We start from the raw sequence: 25,126 nt of genomic DNA on the forward strand, positions 1-25,126 counted from the left end.
GCTTAATCCAGGCTTTCCATTGAAAAACACTTTCCAAATAACCCTATTTTCTTTCCAGAAATTCTACGTCATTTCTAATCAACAATATGTCAACAACATATATTTATCAGAAATTCTATAGTGCTCCCACTCACTTCTTTGGAAATACAAGTTTCTCATAAACTTTGTATACACCCAAAATCTTTGATCATCTCATCAAAGCGTACATTCCAACTCCGAGATGCTTACTCCAGTCCTTAGAAGGATTGCTGGAGCTTTGCATACTTATTAGCATCTTTCAGGATTGACAAAACCTTCCGGTTGTATCACATACAACCTTTCCTCAAGAAAATCGTCGAGGAAACAATGTTTTGACATCCTATCTGCAAGATTTCATAAATAATGCAGTAATCGCTAATATAATTCCAATAGACTCTTAGCATCGCTACGAGTGAGAAAGTCTCATCATAGTCAACTCCTTGAACTTGTCAGAAAAAATCTTAACGACAAGTCGAGATTTCTTAATGGTGATACTTACCATCATTGTCCTTCTTCCTTCTAAAATCCATCTGCACTCAACAGCCTTATGACCATCGAGCTGTTCTGTCAAAGTCTACACTTTGTTTCCATACATGGATCCTCTCTCGGATTTTATGGCCTCGAGCCATTTATCGGAATCCGGGCCCACCATCGCTTCTCCATGGCTCGTAGGTTCATTGTTGTCTAGCAACATGACTTCCAAGACAGGATTACGTACCACTCTGAAGTAGTACGCATCCTTGTCATCCTACGAGGTTTGGTAGTGACTTGATCTGAAGTTTCATGATCACTATCATAAGCTTCCACTTCAATTGGTGTAGGTGCCACAGGAACAACTTCCTGTGCCCTGCCACACACTAGTTGAAGAGACGGTTCAATAACCTCATCAAGTCTCCATCATCCTCCCACTCAATTCTTTCGAGAGAAACTTTTCCTCGAGAAAGGACCCGAATGTAGAAACAATCCCTTATTGCTTTCAGATCTGAGACAGGAGGTATACCCAACTGTTTTGGGTGTCCTATGAAGATGCATTTATCCGCTTTGGGTTCGAGCTTATCAGCCTGAAACTTTTCCACATAAGCGTCGCAGCCCCAAACTTTTAAGAAATGACAGCTTAGGTTTCTCTAAACCATAGTTCATACGGTGTCATCTCATCAGAATTACGTGGTGCCCTATTTAAAGTGAATGTGGTTGTCTTTAATGCCTAACCCATAAACTATTGTGGTAATTCGATAAGAGACATCATGGTATGCATCATATCCAATAGGGTGCAGTTATGATGTTCGGACACACCATCACACTATGGTGTTCCAGGCTGTATTAGTTGTGAAACAATTTCCATAATGTCTTAATTCTGTGCCAAACTCGTAATTCAGATATTCATCTCTATGATCATATCATAGATATTTTATCCTCTTGTCACGACGATCTTTCAACTTCACCCTGAAATTACTTGAACCTTTCAATAATTTAGACTCGTGATTCATCAAGTAAATATACTCAAGATCTACTCAAATCATCTGTGAAGTAAGAACATAACGACATCCACTACATGCCTCAACACTCGGACTGCACACATCAAAATGTATTACTTCCAACAAGTTGCTTTCTAGTTCCATTTTACTGAAAACGAGGCTTTCAGTCATCTTGCCCATGTGGTATGATTTGTGTGTCTCAAGTGATTCAAAATCAAGTGAGTCCAAACGGTCCATTTGCATGGAGTTTCTTCATGCATATACACCAATAGACATGGTTCGCATGTCTCAAACTTTTCAAAAATGAGTGAGTCCAAAGATCCATCAACATGGAGCCTCTTCATGCGTTTTATACCGATATGACTTACGTGGCAGTTCCACAAGTAGGTGGTACTATCATTACTATCTTTTGGCATGAACATGTGTATCACTACGATCGAGATTCAATGAACCATTCATTTTAGGTGCAAGACCATTGAAGGTATTATTCAAATAAACAGAGTAACCATTATTCTCCTTAAATTAATAACCGTATTGCGATAGACATAATCCAATTATATCTATGCTCAACGCAAACACCAATCTCAATGGTAGAGGGAGCGAGCGATGCTTGATCATATTAACATTGGAAACACTTCCAACACATATCGTCAGCTCACCTTTAGCTAGTCTCTGTTTATTCCGTAGCTTTTATTTCGAGTTACTAACACTTAGCAACCGAACCGGTATCTAATACCCTGGTGCTACTAGGAGTACTAGTAAAGTACACATTAACACAATGTATATCCAATATACTTCTATCGACTTTGCCAGCCTTCTCATCTACCAAGTATCTAGGGTAATTCTGCTCCAGTGGTTGTTCCCCTTATTACAGAAGCACTCAGTCTCAGGTTTGGGTTCAACCTTGGGTTTCTTCACTAGAGCAGCAGCTGAATTGTCGTTTCATGAAGTATCCCTTTGTTCCCTTGCCCTTCTTGAAACTAGTGGTTTCACCAACCATCAACAATTGATGCTCCTTCTTGATTTCTACTTTTGTGGTGTCAAACATCGCGAATATCTCAAGGGTCATCATATATGTCACTGATATATCATAGTTCATCACGAAGCTCTAGCAGCTTGGTGGTAATGATTCGGAGAAACATCACTAACTCATTTGGAAGATCAACTCCCACTCGATTCAAATGATTGTTGTACTCAGACAATCTGAGCACAAGCTCAACAATTGAGCTTTTCTCCCTTAGTTTGCAGGCTAAGAAAATCGTCGGAGGTCTTATACCTCTTAACGTGGGCACGAGTCTGAAATCCCAATTTCAGTCCTTGAAACATCTCATATGTTCTGCGATGTTTCAAAAACGTCTTTGGTGCCTCAATTCTAAACCATTTAGCATTACGCACTGAACTATCATGTAGTCATCAAAACGTGTATGTCAGATGTTCGCAACATCCACAGACGACGTTCGAGGTTCAGCACACTGAGCGGTGCATTAAGGACATAAGCCTTCTATGAAGCAATGAGGACAATCCTCAGTTTACGGACCTAGTCCGCATAATTGCTACTATCAACTTTCAACTAAATTTTCTCTAGGAACATATCTAAACAGTAGAACTGAAGCGCGAGCTACGACATAATTTGCGAAGACCTTTTGACTATGTTCAGGATAATTAAGTTCATCTTATGAACTCCCACTCAGATAGACATCCCTCTAGTCATCTAAGTGATTACATGATCCGAGTCAACTAGGCCGTGTCCGATCATCATGTGAGACGGACTAGTCAACATCGGTGAACATCTTCATGCTGATCGTATCTACCATACGACTCATGCTCGACCTTTCGGTCTTCTGTGTTCTGAGGCCATGTCTGTACACATGCTAGGCTCGTCAAGTCAACCTAAGTGTTTCGCGTGTGTAAATCTGTCTTACATCCATTGTATGTGAACGTTAGAATCTATCACACCCGATCATCACGTGGTGCTTCGAAACAACAAACTGTCGCAACGGTGCACAGTTAGGGGGAACACTTTCTTGAAATTTTAATGAGGGATCATCTTATTTACTACCGTCGTTCTAAGCAAATAAGATGTATAAACATGATAAACATCACATGCAATCAAATAATAGTGACATGATATGGCCAATATCATATAGCTCCTTTGATCTCCATCTTGGGGCTCCATGATCATCTTGTCACCGGCATGACACCATGATCTCCATCATCATGATCTCCATCATCGTGTCTTCTGAAGTTGTCTCGTCAACTATTACTTCTACTACTATAGCTAACGGTTAGCAATAAAGTAAAGTAATTACATGACGTTTATGTTGACACGCAGGTCATAAATAAATTAAGACAACTCCTATGGCTCCTGCCAGTTGTCATACTCATAGACATGCAAGTCGTGATTCCTATTACAAAAACATGATCAATCTCATACATCACATATATCATTCATCACATCCTTTGGCCATATCACATCACATAGCATATCCTGCAAAAACAAGTTAGACGTCCTCTAATTGTTGTTTGCATGTTTTACGTGGCTGCTATGGGTTTCTAGCAAGAACGTTTCTTACCTACGCAAAGACCACAACGTGATATGCCAATTGCTATTTACCCTTCATAAGGACCCTTTTCATCGAATCCGATCCGACTAAAGTGGGAGAGACAGACACCCGCTAGCCACCTTATGCAACTAGTGCATGTCAGTCGGTGGAACCAGTCTCACGTAAGAGTACGTGTAAGGTCGGTCCGGGCCGCTTCATCCCACAATACCGCCGAATCAAGATTGGACTAGTAACGGTAAGCATATTGAACAAAATCAACACCCACAACTACTTTGTGTTCTACTCGTGCATAGAAACTACGATCTACCTAGCTCATGATGCCACTGTTGGGGAACGTAGCAATAATTCAAAATTTTCCTACGTGTCACCAAGATCAATCTATGGAGTCATCTAGCAACGAGGGAGGAGTGGATCTACATACCCTTGTAGATCGCGCGCGGAAGCGTTCAAGAGAACGGGGTTGGTGGACTCGTACTCGTCGTGATTCAAATCACCGATGATCCTAGCACCGAACGGACGGCACCTCCGCGTTCAACACACGTACGGAGCAACGACGTCTCCTCCTTCTTGATCCAGCAAGGGGGAAAGGAGAGGGTGATGGAGATCCAGCAGCACGACGGCATGGTGGAAGTAGCGGGATTCCAACAGGGCTTCGCCAAGCGCTGCGGGAGGAGGGAGATGTGTCATGGGAGGGAGAGGGAGACGCCAGGGCTCAGGTATGGTTGCCCTCCCTTCCCCCCACTATATATAGGGCCAAGGGAGAGGGGGAGGGCGCAGCCTTGCCCCTTCCTCCAAGGAAGGGTGCGGCCAAGGGGGGAGGAGTCCATCCTCCCCAAGGCACCTCGGAGGTGCGTTCCCCCTTTAGGACTCTCCCCTCCTCTTGTCCCTTTGGCGCATGGGCCTCTAGGGGCTGGTGCCCTTGGCCCATGTAGGCCAAGGCGCACCCCCTACAGCCCATGTGGCCCCCCGGGGCAGGTGGCCCCACCCGGTGGACCCCCGGGACACTTTCGGTGGTCCCGGTACAATACCGGTGACCCCGAAACTTGTCCCGATGGCCGAAATAGCACTTCCTATATATAATTCTTTACCTCCGGACCATTCCGGAACTCCTCGTGACGTTCGGGATCTCATCCGGGACTCCGAACAACTTTCGGGTTACCACATACTAATATCTCTATAACCCTAGCGTCACCGAACCTTAAGTGTGTAGACCCTACGGGTTTGGGAGACATGCAGACATGACCGAGACGACTCTCCACATGTTGGCTCCCACATGTTCCACGATGATCTCATCGGATGAACCACGATGTCAAGGATTCAATCAATCCCGCATACAATTCCCTTTGTCTATCGGTATGATACTTGCCCGAGATTCGATCGTCGGTATCCCGATACCTTGTTCAATCTCGTTACCGGCAAGTCTCTTTACTCGTTCCGTAATACATCATCCCGTGATCAACTCCTTGATCACATTGTGCACATTGTGATGATGTCCTACCGAGTGGGCCCAGAGACACCTCTTCGTTTACACGGAGTGACAAATCCCAGTCTCGATTCGTGCCAACCCAACAAACACTTTCGGAGATACCCGTAGTGTACCTTTATAGCCACCCAGTTACGTTGTGACGTTTGGCACACCCAAAGCACTCCTACGGTATCCGGGAGTTGCACAATCTCATGGTCTAAGGAAATGATACTTGACATTAGAAAAGCTTTAGCATACGAACTACATGATCTTTGTGCTAGGCTTAGGATTGGGTCTTGTCCATCACATCATTCTCCTAATGAGGTGATCCCGTTATCAACGACATCCAATGTCCATTGTCAGGAAACCGTAACTATCTATTGATCAACGAGCTAGTCAACTAGAGGCTTACTAGGGACATAGTGTTGTCTATGTATCCACACATGTATCTGAGTTTCCTATCAATACAATTCTAGCATGGATAATAAACGATTATCATGAACAAGGAAATATAATAATAACTAATTTATTATTGCCTCTAGGGCATATTTCCAACACATATTGGGATCAACTTCCCCGTCGGTCCCACCGTCAGATTTCTCCAAGTCAAACATGCTTAATTTTGAGATTCTTTTGTGTATGGATACCTAGAAAAGAAGGAATTGCTTCTCGATATGAGTAATCTATCAGTCCTATAAACCTGGATGTTATAGGAAGGTTGCAGCTCGCTCTCATGTGATCACTGGAAGCATTTGGGTTCTTCCAAGGAGATTTGGTGTTGCATCATAGGCAAGGGCCAACGGCACATGGGGATGCTATCACTCTTGATGCTGTTTTCTTGGGAGATTTGGCTTGAAAGAAATAGATATTTTCCGCAATTAAACCCTGCCGATTAGAGAGATGGCGGCATCGAGGAGATCGCCATGGTGTATTGGCCTCTAGCAAGAGCTAAAATTTAGAAATTAACTGTTTTTGAGGACCCGGGGTGAAACCTTGAAAGATTCATGTTGTGTTCAGGCTTCGTATTCTTCTCTTACTTTCTTCTCGCTTCTCTCTTTATTTCCTACTTGTCATGGCTGTAACCATGTAATTATTCTACCTGTTTGTCAATGAAATGCCTACAATTAGCTTTGTTTGACACAAGAAACGACTTGTGGCATGGTCTGTCCCAGCCGCAACTGTCGTGGAACCTCCCGCACATCACGAACACAACCGGAGCTTAGAGCATCTCCAACAGGCGCCGGTCGCACCGCGCGCAAAAAACACGTATGCCGCGCGCGCATCGTCTGGTTTGACGCGGCGCGCAGCGCTGACTCCAGCAGCCGCGCTAAAATATAGCGCGCGCGAGTCGCACAAACAACTTATGCATTCAAAAACAAAAGCAAAAAATCAAAAACAAACAAAAATAAATAGTTCAATTTCGTTTATTACAACTCAAACAAACAGTTTATCGTTCAATACAACAAATAGTGCAATTAAACACAACAAATAGTTCAACAATACAATAACGAACGCATAAATCATGATGCACTTTGTCGTCCATTCCATGCCCACCACTCCTCAATGAGATCCTTCTGAAGATCATTATGCGCTGCAGGACGTCGAATGGCATGATGGGAGGCAACAAAACGGGCGACCCTTTCAGCCCTCCGTCGCACTCGCACGGAATATCCTAAGAGCTCATACTGAGAGTAGTCTACATCTTGGCCACGCTCATTCTCGATGATCATGTTGTGCATGATCACACAAGCGTGCATTATGTACCAAAGCATCTTTTGATCCCAAAATCTAGCCGGTCCTCTCACAATAGCAAATTGGGCTTGCAAAATCCCAAAGGCTCTCTCCACATCTTTTCTAGCCGCCGCCTGAGCATTGTGGGAATCAAGTTTTTTCTTACCTTCTGGCTTTTTCAACGGCTTGACAAAGGTTTGCCACTTTGGATAGATGTCATCCGCTAGATAATAGCCATAGTTGTATGTACGGCCATTTGCTACAAACTGCACCGGTGGCAACTCCCCATTTGCAATCTTACTCATCAGTGGTGACCGGTTGACAACATTGATGTCATTCAAAGATTCATGCATTTCAAAGAATGCATGCCAAATCCAAGTCTCTTGATCGGCCACCGCTTCAAGGATTATAGTGGAATCCTTTTTTTGGCCGTGGAATTGCACATGCCATGCCTTTGGACAATTCTTCCAAGTCCAATGCATGCAATCTATTAAGCCAAGCATGCCAGGAAAGCCGCGAGCTTTGTTCATCGCTAAAAGCCTTGCGACGTCTTCAGCGTTGGGAGATCTCAAATACTCCTCGCCAAACACTTGCACAATTTCGACAGCAAAGCGCTTGACACACATGATGGATTGGCTCTCACCCATAGCCAAGTGATCATCAACTAGATCAGCCGGTATACCGTATGCCAACATACGCAAAGCGGCTGTCACCTTCTGAAAGGTGCTATGCCCGAGCTCTCCGGCGGCATTCCTCCTTTGCCGAAAAAAGCGGTCATGGCTTGCTAGTTTCTCTGCAATGCGCCTGAACAACTCGGTGCTCATCCTAAACCGGTGACGAAAATACGACTCGGGGTATGTGGGATTCTCCGCAAAATAATGCCTGATCAATCTGTTGTGGGCATCGATCCTATCCCTCCAAAAATTTGCCGACCCATAACCGAACCACCGTGTTTCGGTTTTTATTAATATGCATAGCTAGGATCATTGCAAGATCCTCGTCCTCTTCCATATCAAATTCTTCTTCGGAAGAATCATACGACGAACTCATCTATAATGTTGAATACTATGCTATAAATAAAAAACTACAATCAACATGCCCGAAATTCATGGCTTTTGAGCAATACATACCTTCTAGGCGTTTTGTCGAACATCTAGCGGGCGTCGAGCGGCAGCGAGCGCGCGGGCGCTGTTCGTCGGTGGACCAGCACGCGCGCGGGGCGGCGGGCCTAGAGGGGGGCCGGAGAAAGCGCGCGCGGGGCGGGGATAGGCCGGGGAAGCGCCGGAACGGTCCCCGGGTGGCGCGGTCAGCGACGGCGGCGCGGCTGGAGGGGGGTGGGAGGTGCGAGCGAGCACGCGAGAGTCCAGCGCGCGGGAGCGGGCGCAGCAAATAAGCGGCGCGTGATTGCGTTTCGGCCCGCGCGCTGGACTATGTATGCCGCGCGCGCGGTTTTCGCGCGCCCGCTGGAGCAGCTATTCTGGTTGCGCGCGCGCTAAAAGGGGGGATTTTGCGGCGCGGCGCTAGTTTGTATATGCGTGTAATTTAGAGATGCTCTTACGGAAGACTCCAACCGTATATGCGTGCACCTGAGGCTAGTCATAGTGGGAGGAACTTAGCTAGTAACATAACGCACTTCGAGAAAATTCTGCTTATGTGGCAAGTAATTAATAAGAGGTGGTAACATAATATGTTACTGTAACATAGCGTTTTCCAAAACAAGATGAGTCTACGAGCTAATAAATGAAGTCATCTATGATACTACTATTATATTACTTTGTATTATGAAGATAATAACTATAAACTAGTGTTATGCATATAACACTAATTTAAATTACTTCCCATTATAACCAGCATAAAGCAACGGCACACAACCGCGCGAGTCCTTGGGTCCATGCAAGCGTGCCCGCACATGCACACCGCATGGTCGAAGGAAAATAAAGGCATCTTCAATGGGAGGCGGTAGGAAAAAGTTCCAAGTCGATCGGCAGTTGCAACGTAAATTCCAGAACTATTCCCGGCGTCGGGTGCCGCGGCGGCGGAAAAGAAGGCACCGAGCGCTAGCCCTTTTTCTTCTACACACAGCACTATTTTCAACGATAGTTAGCGCCGCGGCTGGCGCCAGCCTTGGAACAGATACCGCTTTTGTTTCCGCTTTGCAAAATGTCATTTTTCATTTCTGGGTTTCCTCTATGTTTTTGTTTTTCCACCGAAATAGCGAAAAGTTTCCGCTTCATGTTATGCCAAGCACCCGTGAAAACATACCTACTATGCCGGCTAGGTGTTTGCCGAGTGTTGGATACCGACTATTAGGGCATGTACAATGATTGATAAAATAATTTTATTTAAGGTCTTGCATGTAATTTAGAGATGACAAAAAATATATCTACAATGGATCATCTTTTAGCCTTATCTTTAATAACTAGGCATTCCTAAAAACATGATGGAACATATTGTGCTAAGAGATCATTTCTTGTCTAAGAGAAGACAAGCCTTTTTTTATGAGTTCTCTGTCATCCAACTCACCATTTATCCTACGTGACACTTCTAAGATAGCACCATTGTACATGCCCTTACATTAGACATATCCTATGTCGAGTACATATCGGCCTTCACCAAGCACCCTAGGTGTTCCGCATATAATGTTTTTCCTGTAGTGAATATGTGTCCCCTCGCTTCCAGGAGCCAGGCATAATGCATAGTATCACATCTTAGTATTATATGGACCTCATTTATTCCTATGCATAATACATAGTAAGAGCATCTACAGCCGGATGCCTCAAGCCCTCTCATACGCTCGCAGACGCGCCCGGTCAGTGGCCGGACAAGAGAGAGAAGAAAAAAAGTGACCCAGCAAGACCTCTCATACCATTCCTGTACGGCCGGGCTGTCAGCGAACCCTCATATCCATCTCAAATGTAGGGAGGATATCAAGGCTCGCAGATGCGCCCGGTCAGTCCGCCACGTAGGACGTGGCCTCACCCCGACCACCTTTTCTTTTTCTTTATTCACTCTTTTCCTTCTCTCTTCATTTTCACCAATCATGTGCAAGTGACCGGACATATGAGGAGGAAAATAAGGACCGTGGCTGCGCGAACGGACAAATAACGGGCACGCCCGGTCAGTGGCCGGGCGCATCCGCGGGCATTTAGGAGGTCATATTTGTTAAGTCCGACTGTAGATGCTCTAATACATCATTTAATATGATAGGGTGTCATAATATGATACTAAATCGTCGCTTTTCTCATTTAATTATACGCCATCTCAACAAAATACCCTCCGTCTCGGTTTAGAGCACGTGCACGTAGTTCTAAGTCATCCATTTGACTAACTAAACATGAGTTATATGTCACCAAAAATATATCATTGAATTCTTAAGCAGATGTAGTTTCTAAACATATATATTTTTCGTCACATATAATACATATATAGCTAGTTATTATGTCACCAAAAATATTTATGATGCCTCACGGTGACCAGCCTGACAGACCTGAAGCTGGCTGGTGCTAAATTACACGATGATGACGTCGTGTGGATGACGGGAGCACGGACACACCCGGTGGCGGTGGCATGTGCTGCATGCATGGATTGGCGAGTTCGCGTTCATCTCGCTTCAGTTTATGGAACATGTGAGAACGGGGTGAGCATGAAGTCGATCATATGACGACTGACCCATGGACTTGGTGTTGGAACCAAATCCGCTGCAACGCCCGAGATTTGCCATGCATTTCGACGGACAGCCGCGGCCGTGGTGCCCAACACGAGAGCAGAACAGTTGTACTCCCTCTGTTCCAAAATACTTGTCGTGTTTTTAATATAAATTTGATCTAAAACCACGACAAGTATTTTGGAACGGAGGGAGTAGTAGCTACCAGCACTTCCTACAACTACTTTCGGTGCAATTCCTACGAACAGTGTCGTGTGATGATTGTGGCAACATGTAGACCTGCTGTCACCGCCACGTAAATCCTCATCCGTACGCGTTTCGCCGCGTAAGTCCTTTTATCCGTACCGAGGGTTTATTATCAGGCTTTCGTGGGAAGAAGACTTGGCTTAGCCCCAGTCACCACAAAGTGTCAAGATCAATAATCATATGTACTACCCCGGTGCACGCGTTCAACATGACCGAATGGCATTGCCCAGTTTCATACTTGATCAGACTCGTGTGCGTACTTTGCCCGACACAGGAGACGACTCGCGCCCTGCTCAGTCTCAGCCGCAACTGCTGTGCAATCTCCACCACCTCACGAACACATCAGCATGCACTTTACGCAAGACTCGACCACCCGCACGTGCACCTGAAGCAAAGATTAAGGGTACACAAACGCGGAGTCCTCCTGGGTCGTCCATGCATGCATGCGTGTTGGTACATGCACACCGCGCGCTCCAGGGAACTGAAACGCCGGATCATCATCATCCACTAGTGTAATGTAAACGTGTGCGATGGATCAAAGAAGGGGGAAATATCAACGTTTTCGACGGCCTAGAGATGGTCGCAAATGACTAATGGAGCTTGAGCTAGCTCCATGGAGCCCTTTATTTAAATAGTTCAAAATTCAAAATTTTAAGTTTCAAAAATTCTGAAAACAATACACGTGTGCATATGGATGTATACTACTTGTCTACGATGTTTCATGATGAAATACTTTTTTATGCGAGCTACATAAAAATGACAAATCACATATTTCTAGCACATGTATTATTCACTATAAAATTACATGATTTTTTTACAGGACACATAAAAATATATTTTTTGGGGATGAAAGATCCGCGCACATCTTGTATACATCTATAAGTACTTGTGTATTTATTTTTTTGATTTCTGTGAAACTTAAAAGGTTGATTTTTAATGTTTGAAAAATTCAGGTTCCATTGAGCCCGAGAACAAAAAACCACTATCAATTCCCATATTAACTCTGAAACAAGTAAAAGCTAATCCCTCAATTGTTGAAATCAAAAAAATTAGTCCCTTGCTTTGGTTTTTTGTGTGCTGACGTGGCATGGCTTTGACCACTAAACTCGCCACCTCATTGTCCACCTCATCTTTGTCTTCCTCCACTCACTCTCTTTGCGCCGAGGGAGCAACTCCAGCCACCACCTCCACCATCCATGGCCTCGCCTTCATGCTCCTCTGCCTTCTTGTGCACTCCTCATCGTGGCATGCCACTGCGGCTTCAAGGAGCACGGCGTCGATGAGGAGGAAGCCTCACAATCACATGCATTTCCAAGCAAACACCGCCGCCAACAAAGGTAAAACGCAATGTCTACTCGGGTGTTGTTCTTGCTTGCTCTTGATTTGTGTACGTGTGGTTAACTAGCAATGAATGTCACGGCGTGGCAACTATAGGCGCAGGACATACTACACCGACGGGTCGCAATCGACGAGAATATTCAGCCCGCTTGGGGCGGCCCGACACATGTCACCCGACATGAACTTCAACATCTACTCCAGCTTATTAGGCTAGTTCTAGTAGTGAGTAAGTTAGACCAATAACATGCACATGTTACTACTCTATGTTATTACTTTTATAGTGGGGAGTGTCGTTGATGTGATAACATATAGAGCTTCACTTATTACTTTGTAGAGCCATCTTGCATTGGGAACCGCTATGTGATGGTAACATATTATGTTACTCTATTTGCATCTTCATTAATTACTTACCACATCATCTTTTTTGCCTATGTGGCATGTTTGTTATTACTTATGTTACTCCCACTATGAGCAGCCTTAAGCCACCGCCCACGCCACTCGGGGTGTCGAGGATTGGCAGGGGCAAGTTCACCTACGAGGACCTTGCGGCTGTAATGGGATAGAGAGGGATTGGTGTAATGGATGATGTATTGCTTGAGCCTCGTGGGCATATATATAGAAGTACATGATCTACTTAGAGTACAAGACAAGGTAGAATAAATCCTACGCTATTCCAATCACGATACTCAGCAGCGACAATGACAGGTGGCTTCTTGCAGGTGAACATGATCAGTAGGGCGGGTTCGGGTACACGCACAAGGGGTTGCTCCCCTGCGGCAGGGTGTTGGCCGTGAAACATCTCAAGTCCAGAAGCTGGGGGGGGGGGATTTCCAAACCGAGGTGGACATCATCAACCGGGTGCACCACCGCCACCTTGTGTCCCTTGTGGGTCATTGCATCATCGGCGCCAGCCGCATGCTCGTGTACGAGTTTGGCCCAACAAGACGCCCAAGCTCCACCTCCACGGTCACTGCCCCTGCCTCCATGGTTGTGCAAACCTTCCAGGAGTTAATTGTGCACCATTTATATACTAAATTATTGATGGTTGGTGTGCTGGGTGCAGGGAAAGGGTTGCCGTCGGTGGCGTGGGCAATGAGATTGCACATCGCGGTCGGGGGCGGCCAAGGTGGCGTGCACGCGAGATGTGCGTGTCGTGGATGTGTCGGCGCTGGCGTCCGAGGGTGTGGTGATTGTGCCCTACACGACAGGTTTCTCACATGGGCGTAGGGAGAGTGGAGGAGAAAAGACGAAGGTAAGGTTGTCGAGTTGACGATGAGGTGACGAGGTCAGTGATGAGCCATGTCAGCACAAAACCACATGAAGCAACCTAAGGGTCAAAAATATCCGGTTTCAACAGTTAGGGCACTAGCTTTTGCTGGTGTCAAAGTTGAGGGGTCATTTCTAAACTAGCGGAAAAGTTGAGGGACAAATAATATATACTTTTTCCATCAAAGAAACACGCACTGTACATAGGCACCTTACGGTCTTGTGGTACATTAATGTATTATTTCTTTTTCTTGGAGGTACATTGTACTCAAGTTCCCCTTTCCGTTGACGTGACGGCTTGTTCATACGTATACTTCCGACCTATAAACGTAGAAACGGCGACCGAGGAGGACGGGGGTAGAAACTTCGCTTCCGTTTTTGAACGACTGGATAGAGACTACACCTACGACGTACGCACGCCGCAGAGCAAGAGGACTGTTTAAAAATGCCTACGCCCGTCAATTTTATCCTACGTATATGTTTTTTTAGTTCACCAAAGTGAACGCTGACGCAGGAAAACGAGTGAGCTACATGATCAAAGGATTACGTTCAAGAGTAGGTAGCTTTGTTTCGTTCATTTTCCTCTTCATTGGATTAGTCTTTAATTTCTCCGAGGAAGAAATTAAGCGAGCAGGTGACCTGCTAGACATTTACGTGCAAGCATCCTCATCATGGATTAGCTTCTTTTCTTTTTGAGAAGGAGGCTAATTTGGCCAGTGTCACTAAGATATTGATTTTGAGAAGACTGCGGTGACCCATCCTCGAGTATTATGCGTAGACCACAAGATGAGAGTCACGACACGCCGTCGCCACATGTAAAAGTTCATCAGAATTAGCCATGTTTCGTACTCTTTTCGACTACGCGGCAGGGAGAACTTCGCACGCAGACTTGATGCGACGGTCTCATGTATGCGACGTTGTTGACCGTCTGTATGAAAATGAATATTCGCATAAATGTAGAGAGAGTTTCTTAATTGACATTAGTGAAATAAGTAGCCGAATGTGTTTTTCTAATCCCGAGCTCGAATGCTTATAATCAGTAAAAATCAACAAAATAGAAACAAAAACTGAGTTTTTTTACAACCAGCATTGCTTTCCCGCATGGCCGCTGCCGCACGCCGTGGTACTTCTTCTTCGACAGTGGCTGCGGCATGTTGGACATGGATCTCGAGTGGGGGGTGTCGGTGGATGCTCAGGGCGATCGCGCGCCCTTTTCCATGATCGAGCTCTTATAGTCTAGTTGAGCAAAGGCCTATGCCAATGCCATAATTGTGAAAAAGCACAGTTCCAGACGCGCGCCGATCCGGCGATGGCCCCCCCTCGTCAACTCGGTAGCGGCGAAGGCTGATGGCTAGATCCGGCCATTCGGGGAGATGGCGGGCGACGGCGATCGATTGGAAGAGGGTCTGGGTGGACTTTGGGTCCGGATGCGTGTAGGGCTATGGTGGCAGGGGGAGGGGCGTTTTATGGCGCTGGCGCAAGTGCTAGAGAACGACGGGCACATGGGAGGAGAAATATTCCTGAGAGTGGGTTACGGCCGATCAAATATAAGGCCGATGCATCTCTTATAATATTTATAAGGAGTTAAAACTGATAGTGTTTCAGCTAGGTCCAGTTTAACTCCACAAATGTGAAATTTTGAGTAGTTAAACGGTTCTAAGAGACCAGCTATAGATGCTATTATAGAGTAGTAATGCCCATTTGCCCATGGTGCAACTAGTGTGGCGTTTTGTAGATCGGCTCCGGGAAGCCTGTAAATTTCAAAAACCAAAATTGCAGTTTGTAAGTTTCATAGAAAAAATCCTTTTTTTTGCAGAGATACATATAGTCTTTGTCCACTTGTCTGTGAAGTTTCATTGAATAAACATTTTTTTAGAAAATTCATTGAATAATTAGTTGATTTGTAACCCCTCAAAGAAAAGTTGATTTGTAATCTCACGCAAAAAGAAAAGAGAGTTGATTTGTATCCTTCACAGAAGAAAAAAATCCTGGCCCTAAAACAGCAATAGAAAGGCCTGTTTCGATATACACATTTACCCTTCCTTTTTTAGTACACCACATGCATGCAAATATATTTTCACGAAACTTCATATATAAAATAAAATAAAGGAAATAAAATAACTTAATAAAGGGCTCCGGCCTCGAGAGCGCATTATCGACGTGCAACGCGCTAACTTTGGTAGCACAGTACCACTTGGCACGACGTACGCGCGCTGGCATTGGGCAGTCTCACGTCGCGTCAGCCTTTGCAGCAGAACACACCTGGCAGGCCGCGGCCGGAAATTGTATGAAAGAGACCCGGTAGTTCACTTCCAAAAGAAAAGGAGACCCAGTAGCTACGTTCCTCCTGCTGTCCCCAGGTGGCGGACACCGCGTGATCGACAACACCGAGAGGACTTGGCTTGCACGCCGGCCGCCGCGGTTCACGGCGCCGTCTTATTTCCTTCAGCGCGTCCATGCAAATGCATGCCGACTATAGTTCGCCATAACCCGACCAACTAAGCAAACCCTTGCTCGATCGACGTCGCCGACATGGCGACATCCTTTCCCGTGCGTGCCTTAGCCACTAAGGCGTCGCAATGTACACACTAGAGCTGGCTGCCACATACGTTCTCTCTTTTTGTCTTGTCGTACGTATACCATGTAAAGTTACTTTTGGTGGAGTATACGCACGTACATGCATGGTGTTTTTTGGGGTGATGCTCCGTTCGGTTCGGGTGGAGAAGGTTCGCCCGCGCTTCCCCTGTAAATCACGTCCCGCGTGCAACGCAACGGCTTCCTTGACAGGCCAACAACGCTGTTGGTTGGGAGTCATCACGAAATAAACGGCAAATGACGAGGCGATTAATTCGTGCAGCAGCTTTGATCCGTTCCTAGCTAGTGTGATTTCCAGGAACCTTCCCAAGTTCTCCTCATATATCCAGCCCCGGCCGGCTCCATCAAACTCATCAAGGAAGGATTTCGAGCACCCCTGACCCTCCCAGCTGGTGTAGATCCGTCCATCGAGTCCTGCCTACCTAGGAGCTCTTCGCTGGTCGCCGCATCCATTGATCCCAACCTCCATACTTGTTGTGTTTCTCACCCTTCTCGCTTAGCTTTGCAATCGCGCGCTGCACAGCGGATGGAGTGCGCCGACGTCTTCATCGCCGTGGGCCGCCGGTCAACGTCGCCCTCCACGTCCTCCTCGTGGCAGCCGGGGAGGCAATGGCGCAAGGCCCTCAACGTCATCCGGACGTGCCACAGGCTGGCGCGGCTCGGCATTCTGTCCGCGGGCGTCCTCCTGCCACGGAGCACCGCCTCCTACGTCGCCATCAAGATCCACCACGACGGCAGTGACTCCGACGCCGACTCGTCCGGCAATGCCACCAACGCCGCAGCATTCTCTGTCACCGCTGATGACGAGCTTTTCAAGGGCCTGGTCAAGGAGAAGCGCGAAGACTGTTTCCGCCGCCTCGGGGGCAGTGCTGCCATTGCCGCCGCGTTGGCGTCCGACGCAGAGCGCGGCATTCGCGGCGACGGCGACGACGTGCGGCGCCGCAGGGAGTCGTTCGGCGGGAACACGTACCCCAAGCCAAAGCCCAAGAGCTTCTTCAGCCACGTCTGGGACGCGCTCAAGGACGTCTTCCTCATCGTGCTCCTCGTCTGCGCCGTCGTTTCCCTCGGCTTCGGCATCAAGGAGCACGGCCTCAAGGACGGCTGGTACGACGGTGTAAGTATCTTTCTTGCGGTGTTCCTCGTTGCTGCCGTCTCCGCCGTCAGCAACCACAGCCAGGCCAAGCGGTTCGACAAGCTGGCCAGCGAGTCCGACAACATTGCCGTCACCGTCGTCCGCGCCGGCCGGAGGCAGGAGGTCTCCATATTCGATATCCTCGTCGGCGACGTGGTGATACTCAAGATCGGCGACTCGGTGCCGGCGGACGGGGTGTTCCTGGAGGGTCACGGCCTGCAGGTGGACGAGTCGAGCATGACGGGCGAGCCCCACCCGATCGAGATAGATGCCGAGAAGAGCCCCTTCCTCACCGGCGGCGTGAAGATCGTCGACGGCTACGGCCGGATGCTCGTCACCGCCGTCGGCACCGACACCTTGTGGGGCGAGATGATGAGCAGCATAACCAAGGAGACGGCCGAGCCAACGCCGCTCCAGGAGCGCCTCGAGCGCCTCACCTCAAGCATTGGCAAGATCGGCGTCGCCGTGGCGGTGCTCGTGTTCACCGTGCTCACCGCGCGCCACTTCACCGGCAGCACCAAGGACGACCAGGGGAAGCCGCTGTTCAACAAGGGCCACGTCACCTTCGACGCCGTCTTCAGCTCCCTCGTCGTCATCTTCCAGCAGGCCGTCACCATCATCGTCGTCGCCATCCCCGAGGGCCTCCCGCTCGCCGTGACGCTCACGCTCGCCTTCTCCATGAAGAGGATGGTGAAGGAGAACGCGCTGGTGCGCCGCCTGTCGGCGTGCGAGACAATGGGGTCCGTCACAGCCATCTGCACCGACAAGACCGGAACGCTGACGCTCAACCAGATGAAGGTGACCGAGTTTTGGGTCGGCACTGACCAGCCCAGAGGTGCCACGGCGATCGCCGGGAGTGTCGTCAGCTTGCTCTGCCAGGGAGCTGGGCTCAACACAACAGGAAGCGTTTACAAGCCGGACAACGTGTCGCCGCCGGAGATTACAGGCAGCCCGACGGAGAAGGCGCTGCTGTCGTGGGCCGTAGCGGACCTCGGCATGGACGCCGACGCGCTGAAGAGGAGCTGCAAGGTGCTGCACGTTGAGGCATTCAACTCGGACAAGAAGCGCAGCGGTGTGATGATCAAGGACAACGCTACGGGCGCGGTGGTCGCGCACTGGAAAGGTGCCGCGGAGATGGTGCTGGCGAACTGCTCGATGTACATGGACACGGACGGAGCGGCGCGTGAGCTCGGAGCGGAGCAGAGGAGGAACCTTGAGAAGGTGATCAACGACATGGCAGTCGGCAGCCTCCGGTGCATCGCCTTCGCCTACAAGCAAGTCGACAGCACTACTGAGCAATCGAAGATCGACGACGACGGTCTCACACTGCTGGGCTTCGTCGGGTTGAAGGACCCGTGCCGCCCAGAGGTCAAGGCGGCCATTGAAGCTTCCACGAAGGCGGGCGTCGCCGTCAAGATGGTCACCGGCGACAACATCCTCACGGCCCGCGCGATCGCCAAGGAGTGCGGCATCATATCCAGCAACGACCCCAGCGGCATCGTCATCGAGGGGGACGAGTTCCGCGCCATGTCGCCGGAGCAGCAGCTGGAGATCGTGGACCGGATCCGCGTCATGGCGCGGTCCCTGCCGCTGGACAAGCTGGCGCTGGTGCAGCGGCTGAAGCAGAAGGGGCACGTGGTGGCCGTGACCGGCGACGGCACCAACGACGCGCCGGCGCTCAAGGAGGCGGACGTGGGGCTATCCATGGGCGTGCAGGGCACGGAGGTGGCCAAGGAGAGCTCCGACATCATCATCCTCAACGACAACTTCGACACGGTGGTGACGGCCACGCGGTGGGGGCGCTGCGTCTACAACAACATCCAGAAGTTCATCCAGTTCCAGCTCACCGTCAACGTGGCGGCGCTCGTCATCAACTTCGTGTCCGCGATCACCACGGGCAAGATGCCGCTCACCACCGTGCAGCTCCTGTGGGTGAACCTGATCATGGACACCATGGGAGCCCTGGCGCTCGCCACGGACACGCCCACCAAGGCGCTCATGGACCGGCCGCCCATCGGCCGCACGGCGCCGCTCATCAGCAACGCCATGTGGCGCAACCTCGCCGCGCAGGCGGCGTTCCAGATCGCCGTGCTGCTGGCGCTCCAGTACCGGGGGCGGGACGTCTTCGGCACCGACGAGAAGGGTAACGGCACCATGATCTTCAACGCCTTCGTGCTGTGCCAGGTGTTCAACGAGTTCAACGCGCGGGAGATCGAGAAGAAGAACGTGTTCGCCGGGGTGCTCAAGAACAGGATGTTCCTCGTCATCATCGCCGTCACGCTCGTGCTGCAGGTGGTCATGGTGGAGGTGCTCACCAGGTTCGCCGGAACCAAGAGGCTGGGGCTGGGGCAGTGGGGCGTCTGCCTCGCCATCGCCGCCGTGTCGTGGCCCATCGGCTGGGCCGTCAAGTTCATCCCCGTGCCCGACCGGACTCTCCATGACATCCTCACGCGCCGGAAATCCTCATGATTCGTGCATTTCATACCGCAGTGTTCATATTTTACATAGCTTAGGTGATTCTTTCATACTGTGCATTTGTTTAGTTCAGTAGTTATTTGTCGAACTGCAGTTTTCATACTTCACATAACCTAGGCGATTCTTTCATAAATTGCTACTCATTATTTGTCGAATCTTCTTATATATACTTAATACAAATATATTTCTTTTATTCATCGGTATTTCTCAAATCCTCCATTCAAACTGGCTACCGTGTTTGACCGAGGGAACTACCTGAATGTCAGCATGAATACACCTAATATAAGCACAAATCCTCCATTCTAGATGTTCAATCAAACACAGGTTGGTCCTTTTTAGGTGTGTATAGCTCTGAAACTAAGCGTGGAAATATTTTTTGCATATTTCTTCCAGAATAATACTTTAAGATCTGATTGGGTTTTGCCTTTGCTTGTGGATACTTGTGCCTCTGAATATGCTTACATGTTCCATTGTTCCAGAATAAAACTTTTGATAATGTTGCAGCGCATCAGTTCCCTCCTATCTTCCCTAGAAGCATCTATCTTGACATCAGTCGTATTTTAGTTCTAAGTTTGGTAAATAATTTAAACGCTTCTTCTTTCAGAAGCTGCTGACAGATGAGAGGCGGGCGAACAACTATCACAGTGTCGAAGGTTATGTCGCAATCCTGAGTATCATCGAATTCCAACCATGGCTTATTGCATACGCCTCACGCATCACCTCCTTAATCTTCTAAACTCCTTAAAGTTTCCTCTGTCTTGGGTTTCTTGCAATATGCCTTGACCATTCCACTTACTAGTAGGAGCAGTTAAGGAAGTGATGTTTCTGTTGAAGTGTAATTTTTTTATAGTTTTCTTTGAAAGAGTCCTCTTACCGAAGAACTGGTGAAATACGTGACCAAGATGTCATTTAATAAAATAATTGAGTAGTGAAGTTTAACTAAATGGCCCGAAAATAAATGAATTTGTGTTTAAAAAAGTAGAAAACCGGTTAGAAATCACATTTTTTTCATTGGAGAAAATATAAGAAGTTAAAGGATAGAAGGCCGGTTGATCCTCCAAATTATAAGGGATTAGTTAGAGATGCTCTTAGCAACCACAACAACGTCTGTCTGATTTCTTTACATATGTGTATACTGTTGAGTTTATTAAAACTATTTTTCTCGCCAAGAACCAGATTAGTCCAGAGTGTTTTCCCTGCACAAACTTTGGCCTGATAAAGTTTCTCCACATATAGTTTTGATGCTTGCCCTCATATAGTTTGGCATTTGACTAAATTGTACCAGGCCAGGGCTGACCATCAACCTCTCATCTCCAGGAACTATCAGGCAGCAGGGCCTGCAAGAAAGCCTCGTTGTAGTGTGAAGAAGACAAGTTCGAGCAGTACAAGCTGGCTGCTGGTGATGGTATCACGCCGGAGATCATCGAGTCTGTGCAGAGTTGCTTTGGCAAACTTAAGGAATCGGACAGTTACTGAAGGTTGATGTTTGTTGGGCTCCATTAGTCTGAAAAAAAGAGAATGAATCCAGCCAAATGACAATATGTTTCTTGGTCAGAGCGTGCACTTGAGCCAGCATTGTCATGTTTCTGAAGGGAATTTGGGGAAACAATCGTTCTTGCTGGAGTTGTAGAGCCAACATCCATCTGGTATGATGCAAAAGAATGACTCGAGGCAGACGTTTTCCTGCTTTAATTATGCTGATGCACTTGAGCCAGCGTTGTCATGTTTTTTAGAGGAACCTCGCCCAGCTAAGCACCTTTAAGGTCGTTTACATCCGGAACGTCTCCATCAGGCTCTGCCTCGCCCTCATCATCGTCAGCCACCCAGGCCGGCTACTGCGCCAGCCCGACGAACTCCACCTCGCACAGCAGCCCGTCGCCGACGCAAACAGTGTCTCGGCCTCCTCCGCCAGCACTTTCTAGTCCAGCGCGTCGCCCGCATGCTCACCCGCCGAGATCCTGCCGTGGCCCGTGGGCAGCATCCACATTCACCCTGAATTACAGGCTAGAAACTGCCATCCAGCTTAAAAGAAATACAACTTTATTTGCAGTCATGAGCATCAGCTCGATTTGCATATACTACAAGAGTACGTACGGCGTATTACAACCAGCCATTCAAATCTTGATGCACATAAAGGCCGAAAGCACAGACATTCCCCTCGTTCTTACTACCCTTGTCCAGCACGCTGGCTTCTTTCTCCTACTCTTCGTCTTCTTCGTCGGCAGTTTCTTCTTTCGCATTGCCATTTCTTTCTTCTTCTTCTTCATTGCCTTTTCTTTCTTCTTCTTCCTGGCCGCCTTGTCGTTGTCACTGAGTATCACGGTGACCAGCTGCTCGATGTAGCATGTGCACAGGGCGAAATTTGCTGACATGTCCAACATAGCCAATTTGGTGGAGTTCAGATGGCGTGATGACATTCAGGAAGAAACGAGGAATGTTAGTTGTTTCCTGGAGCTCAGGATCAGAAACGAGCGGAAACATGCAAGGGGAGAGGAAAAACCGTATGGAGGAGGGAGCTTCACTAGGCGAAGTGCAGCCTTTTTATAGGTGACCCGTTGTGCCGTTTCTCCGGCAAATCGTTGTTATCCCGGCTTGATTTCCAGGAAGCTTCCTTCCCCCAATTTTGGCTCATATATACAGGACTAGAAGCATAAAAGCGCCTTGCCGCGTTGTTTTCTCCCTACCATTTTTCTATTGGTTGTTTGTTAATTCGTCAATGATTCTTTTGCTTCTTTTCTAGGCCAAGAACGTTAATTTTCTGTAAGTCTATCATGTTTTTGGCTGCAATGATAATGGTATGAGAGCACCCTTTACTTCAAGATGTCCAGCAACAAAGTAGACCATTATTCAATATTTTACTACAATTGCTCTTGGCAAATGAAATCTGAGCAGCGCTACAAAAAAATATACCACAGGGGCCAAACCCTAGTACCAGATGGGCATGACAATATTAAACTGCAAAACATCATCTAAAAGGTCATACAATTCAATGATTTGACCAATCAAGATTCCATATAACACCACAGTCATATACAAATAATCCACAGTACTAACAATAATGGTCTTGGCAGCCTCAATCAAAGGCAGTTTCTACAGTAATGGTAAAATGGCAGTGGTAGTACGCAACACTTGGAAGTTGCAGCACCACAACAAAGTTGATGGTCTTGGGTGCTATATCGGATGGCATAAATACACAAATAAAATATAAACAACAATAAGATAGGAGGAAATTATGCTTCAACCAGCAAGTACAAAACTTCTGTTACATAAATATAGGTCATAGTATTGCTGCAAAAATTGCCTTGACGCTAGGTAATCTAACTTTCATATACATATGAATTTGTTACTATAATCTAGAAAAGATGCAGAAGTAATATTTTATGAAATGCCCTGTAGAGTAGCATAGTCTGCTATAACAACACTCACCACATGTTTTGTTGGGGCAAGAAGATGATTCTACCACTGAAACAATAAACAAGGCAAAGAAAATGTGTTCACTCCAACAACAACAAAATGAAAATGTCTTCATAATTTCTTCTTTGATGCACATATCAGAACAAAAAAAAATGCATGGAGGCAAGAACTCTAAAACCACGGCATACATACTAATGGTTTTATGGAGGCAAGAACTCATAAACATCTAGGTTTGAGGAACTTACAATTCCAACAACATATACAATATCATTCTGAGGTGATAGGACAACCATCTTGATCTCTAGTTTGCACAGACATTGCAATGCAAGTCAGTAGTAGTACTGCATTCCTGATATTCCGAACAAGTACCAAATGGGTCTGGTTATGCATAACAGCATAAGTGCGAACTACTTTCCCTAATAAATTACTCCATCAATGCTTGAACATAAAAAATCCATTGTCCAGGCAAAACTAAAACCAAGTTATCCTTTGCCACTTTATTGTGTGATTGCAAAAAAGGGAATTGATCACTCTAAATAGGTGATAGAAAGGAAAAAAATGTTTTACCATCCACATATGACAATTTGCCAATACAAACCAAAACCTGTAGGAAGTAGGAACGACTTTGATGTTGTGGGGTTTTGAGTATTAGTTCCCAGAACATTGGTCCTTCAAGAAGATTCCATGCCCTCAACATACTACCACCCTGAGAAAGAGCAACAAGATATCAATACATGTTCAAAACCAGATCAGTTTAAAAAATGATCAAAAATCAGGTCGCAATTTAGATTTTTGCTTAGCAAACTAAAGTTAGAATACTGCAATGGCTATATGCAGGAAACCTGTGAAACAATAACGAGCATTAAATAGGTGGCATTGTCTCTCTCACATAACCAATTTGAACAACAAATGAATGAAACATTCCACTGTTGTCTTCTCAATGACAAGAAAAAAAACATTAAACTTGAACTGCCGAAATGCAGGCATGCAATTGCCATGCCGCTCATGTGTAGTTATTATAGCACCAATTATCATGGATATATGTCGAATCTTATATAGCTTAGGCAATTCTTTTATACTGTACATTGTTACTCGTTATTTGTCGAATCTTATATACAGTATAATGCAAGTATATTTCTTTTGTTCATCGGTGTTTCTAAAATCCTCCATTCAAACAACATAAATTAAGGCGCGATTTCGCGCCGCAACGTGGCAAGCTGGCTACCGTGTTGACCGAGGGAACAAGCTGAATGTCAGCATGACTACACCTAATATGATCACACAATTCGGCTGTCAGTCATAAGATAGTGTCCGTTCTAGATGTTCAATCAACACAGGTTGGTCCTTTTTAGGTGTGTATAGCTCTGAAACTAAGCATGGAATATAATTTTTTGCATATCTCTTTCACATTAATACTTTTAAGATCTGGTTGGGTTTTGCCTTTGCTTGTACCTTTGAATATGCTTACATTTTCCATTATTCCATAATCAAACTTTTGACAATGTTGCAGCGCATCAGTTCCCTCCTATCTTCCCTGGAAGCATCCATCTTGTCATTACCCAGCAGGTTGGTCAGAATGAGTCCAGTGGTATTTTAATTCTAGGTTTGGTAAATAATTTAAATGCGTCTTCTTTCAGAAGCCGTTGACAGATGAGAGGAGGGCGAACAACTATCACCGCATCGAAGGTCACGTCGCAATCCTGAGCATCATCGGATTCCATCCATGGCGTCTTGCATACGCCT

General features: G+C 46.9%; 1 protein-coding gene across 1 annotated transcript; it reads left to right on the plus strand.

The window, feature by feature from the left end:
* Positions 1 to 16,662: 16,662 nt before the first annotated feature.
* On the plus strand, positions 16,663 to 20,802 carry LOC123062786 (calcium-transporting ATPase 7, plasma membrane-type). The gene has a single exon (XM_044486450.1). It carries the CDS (start codon positions 16,889 to 16,891, stop codon positions 19,961 to 19,963), a length of 3,075 nt encoding a protein of 1,024 aa, XP_044342385.1. The 5' UTR covers positions 16,663 to 16,888; the 3' UTR covers positions 19,964 to 20,802.
* The last annotated feature ends 4,324 nt before the right edge of the window (positions 20,803 to 25,126 follow it).

The sequence above is a fragment of the Triticum aestivum genome, chromosome 1A (genome assembly GCF_018294505.1).
Source record: "Triticum aestivum cultivar Chinese Spring chromosome 1A, IWGSC CS RefSeq v2.1, whole genome shotgun sequence".
In the NCBI taxonomy this organism is placed as follows: Eukaryota; Viridiplantae; Streptophyta; class Magnoliopsida; order Poales; family Poaceae; genus Triticum; species Triticum aestivum.

Bases quoted from the DNA above. Each gene is read 5' to 3' on its own strand.
- LOC123062786 (XM_044486450.1), top strand. From the start codon at position 16,889: ATGGAGTGCGCCGACGTCTTCATCGCCGTGGGCCGCCGGTCAACGTCG.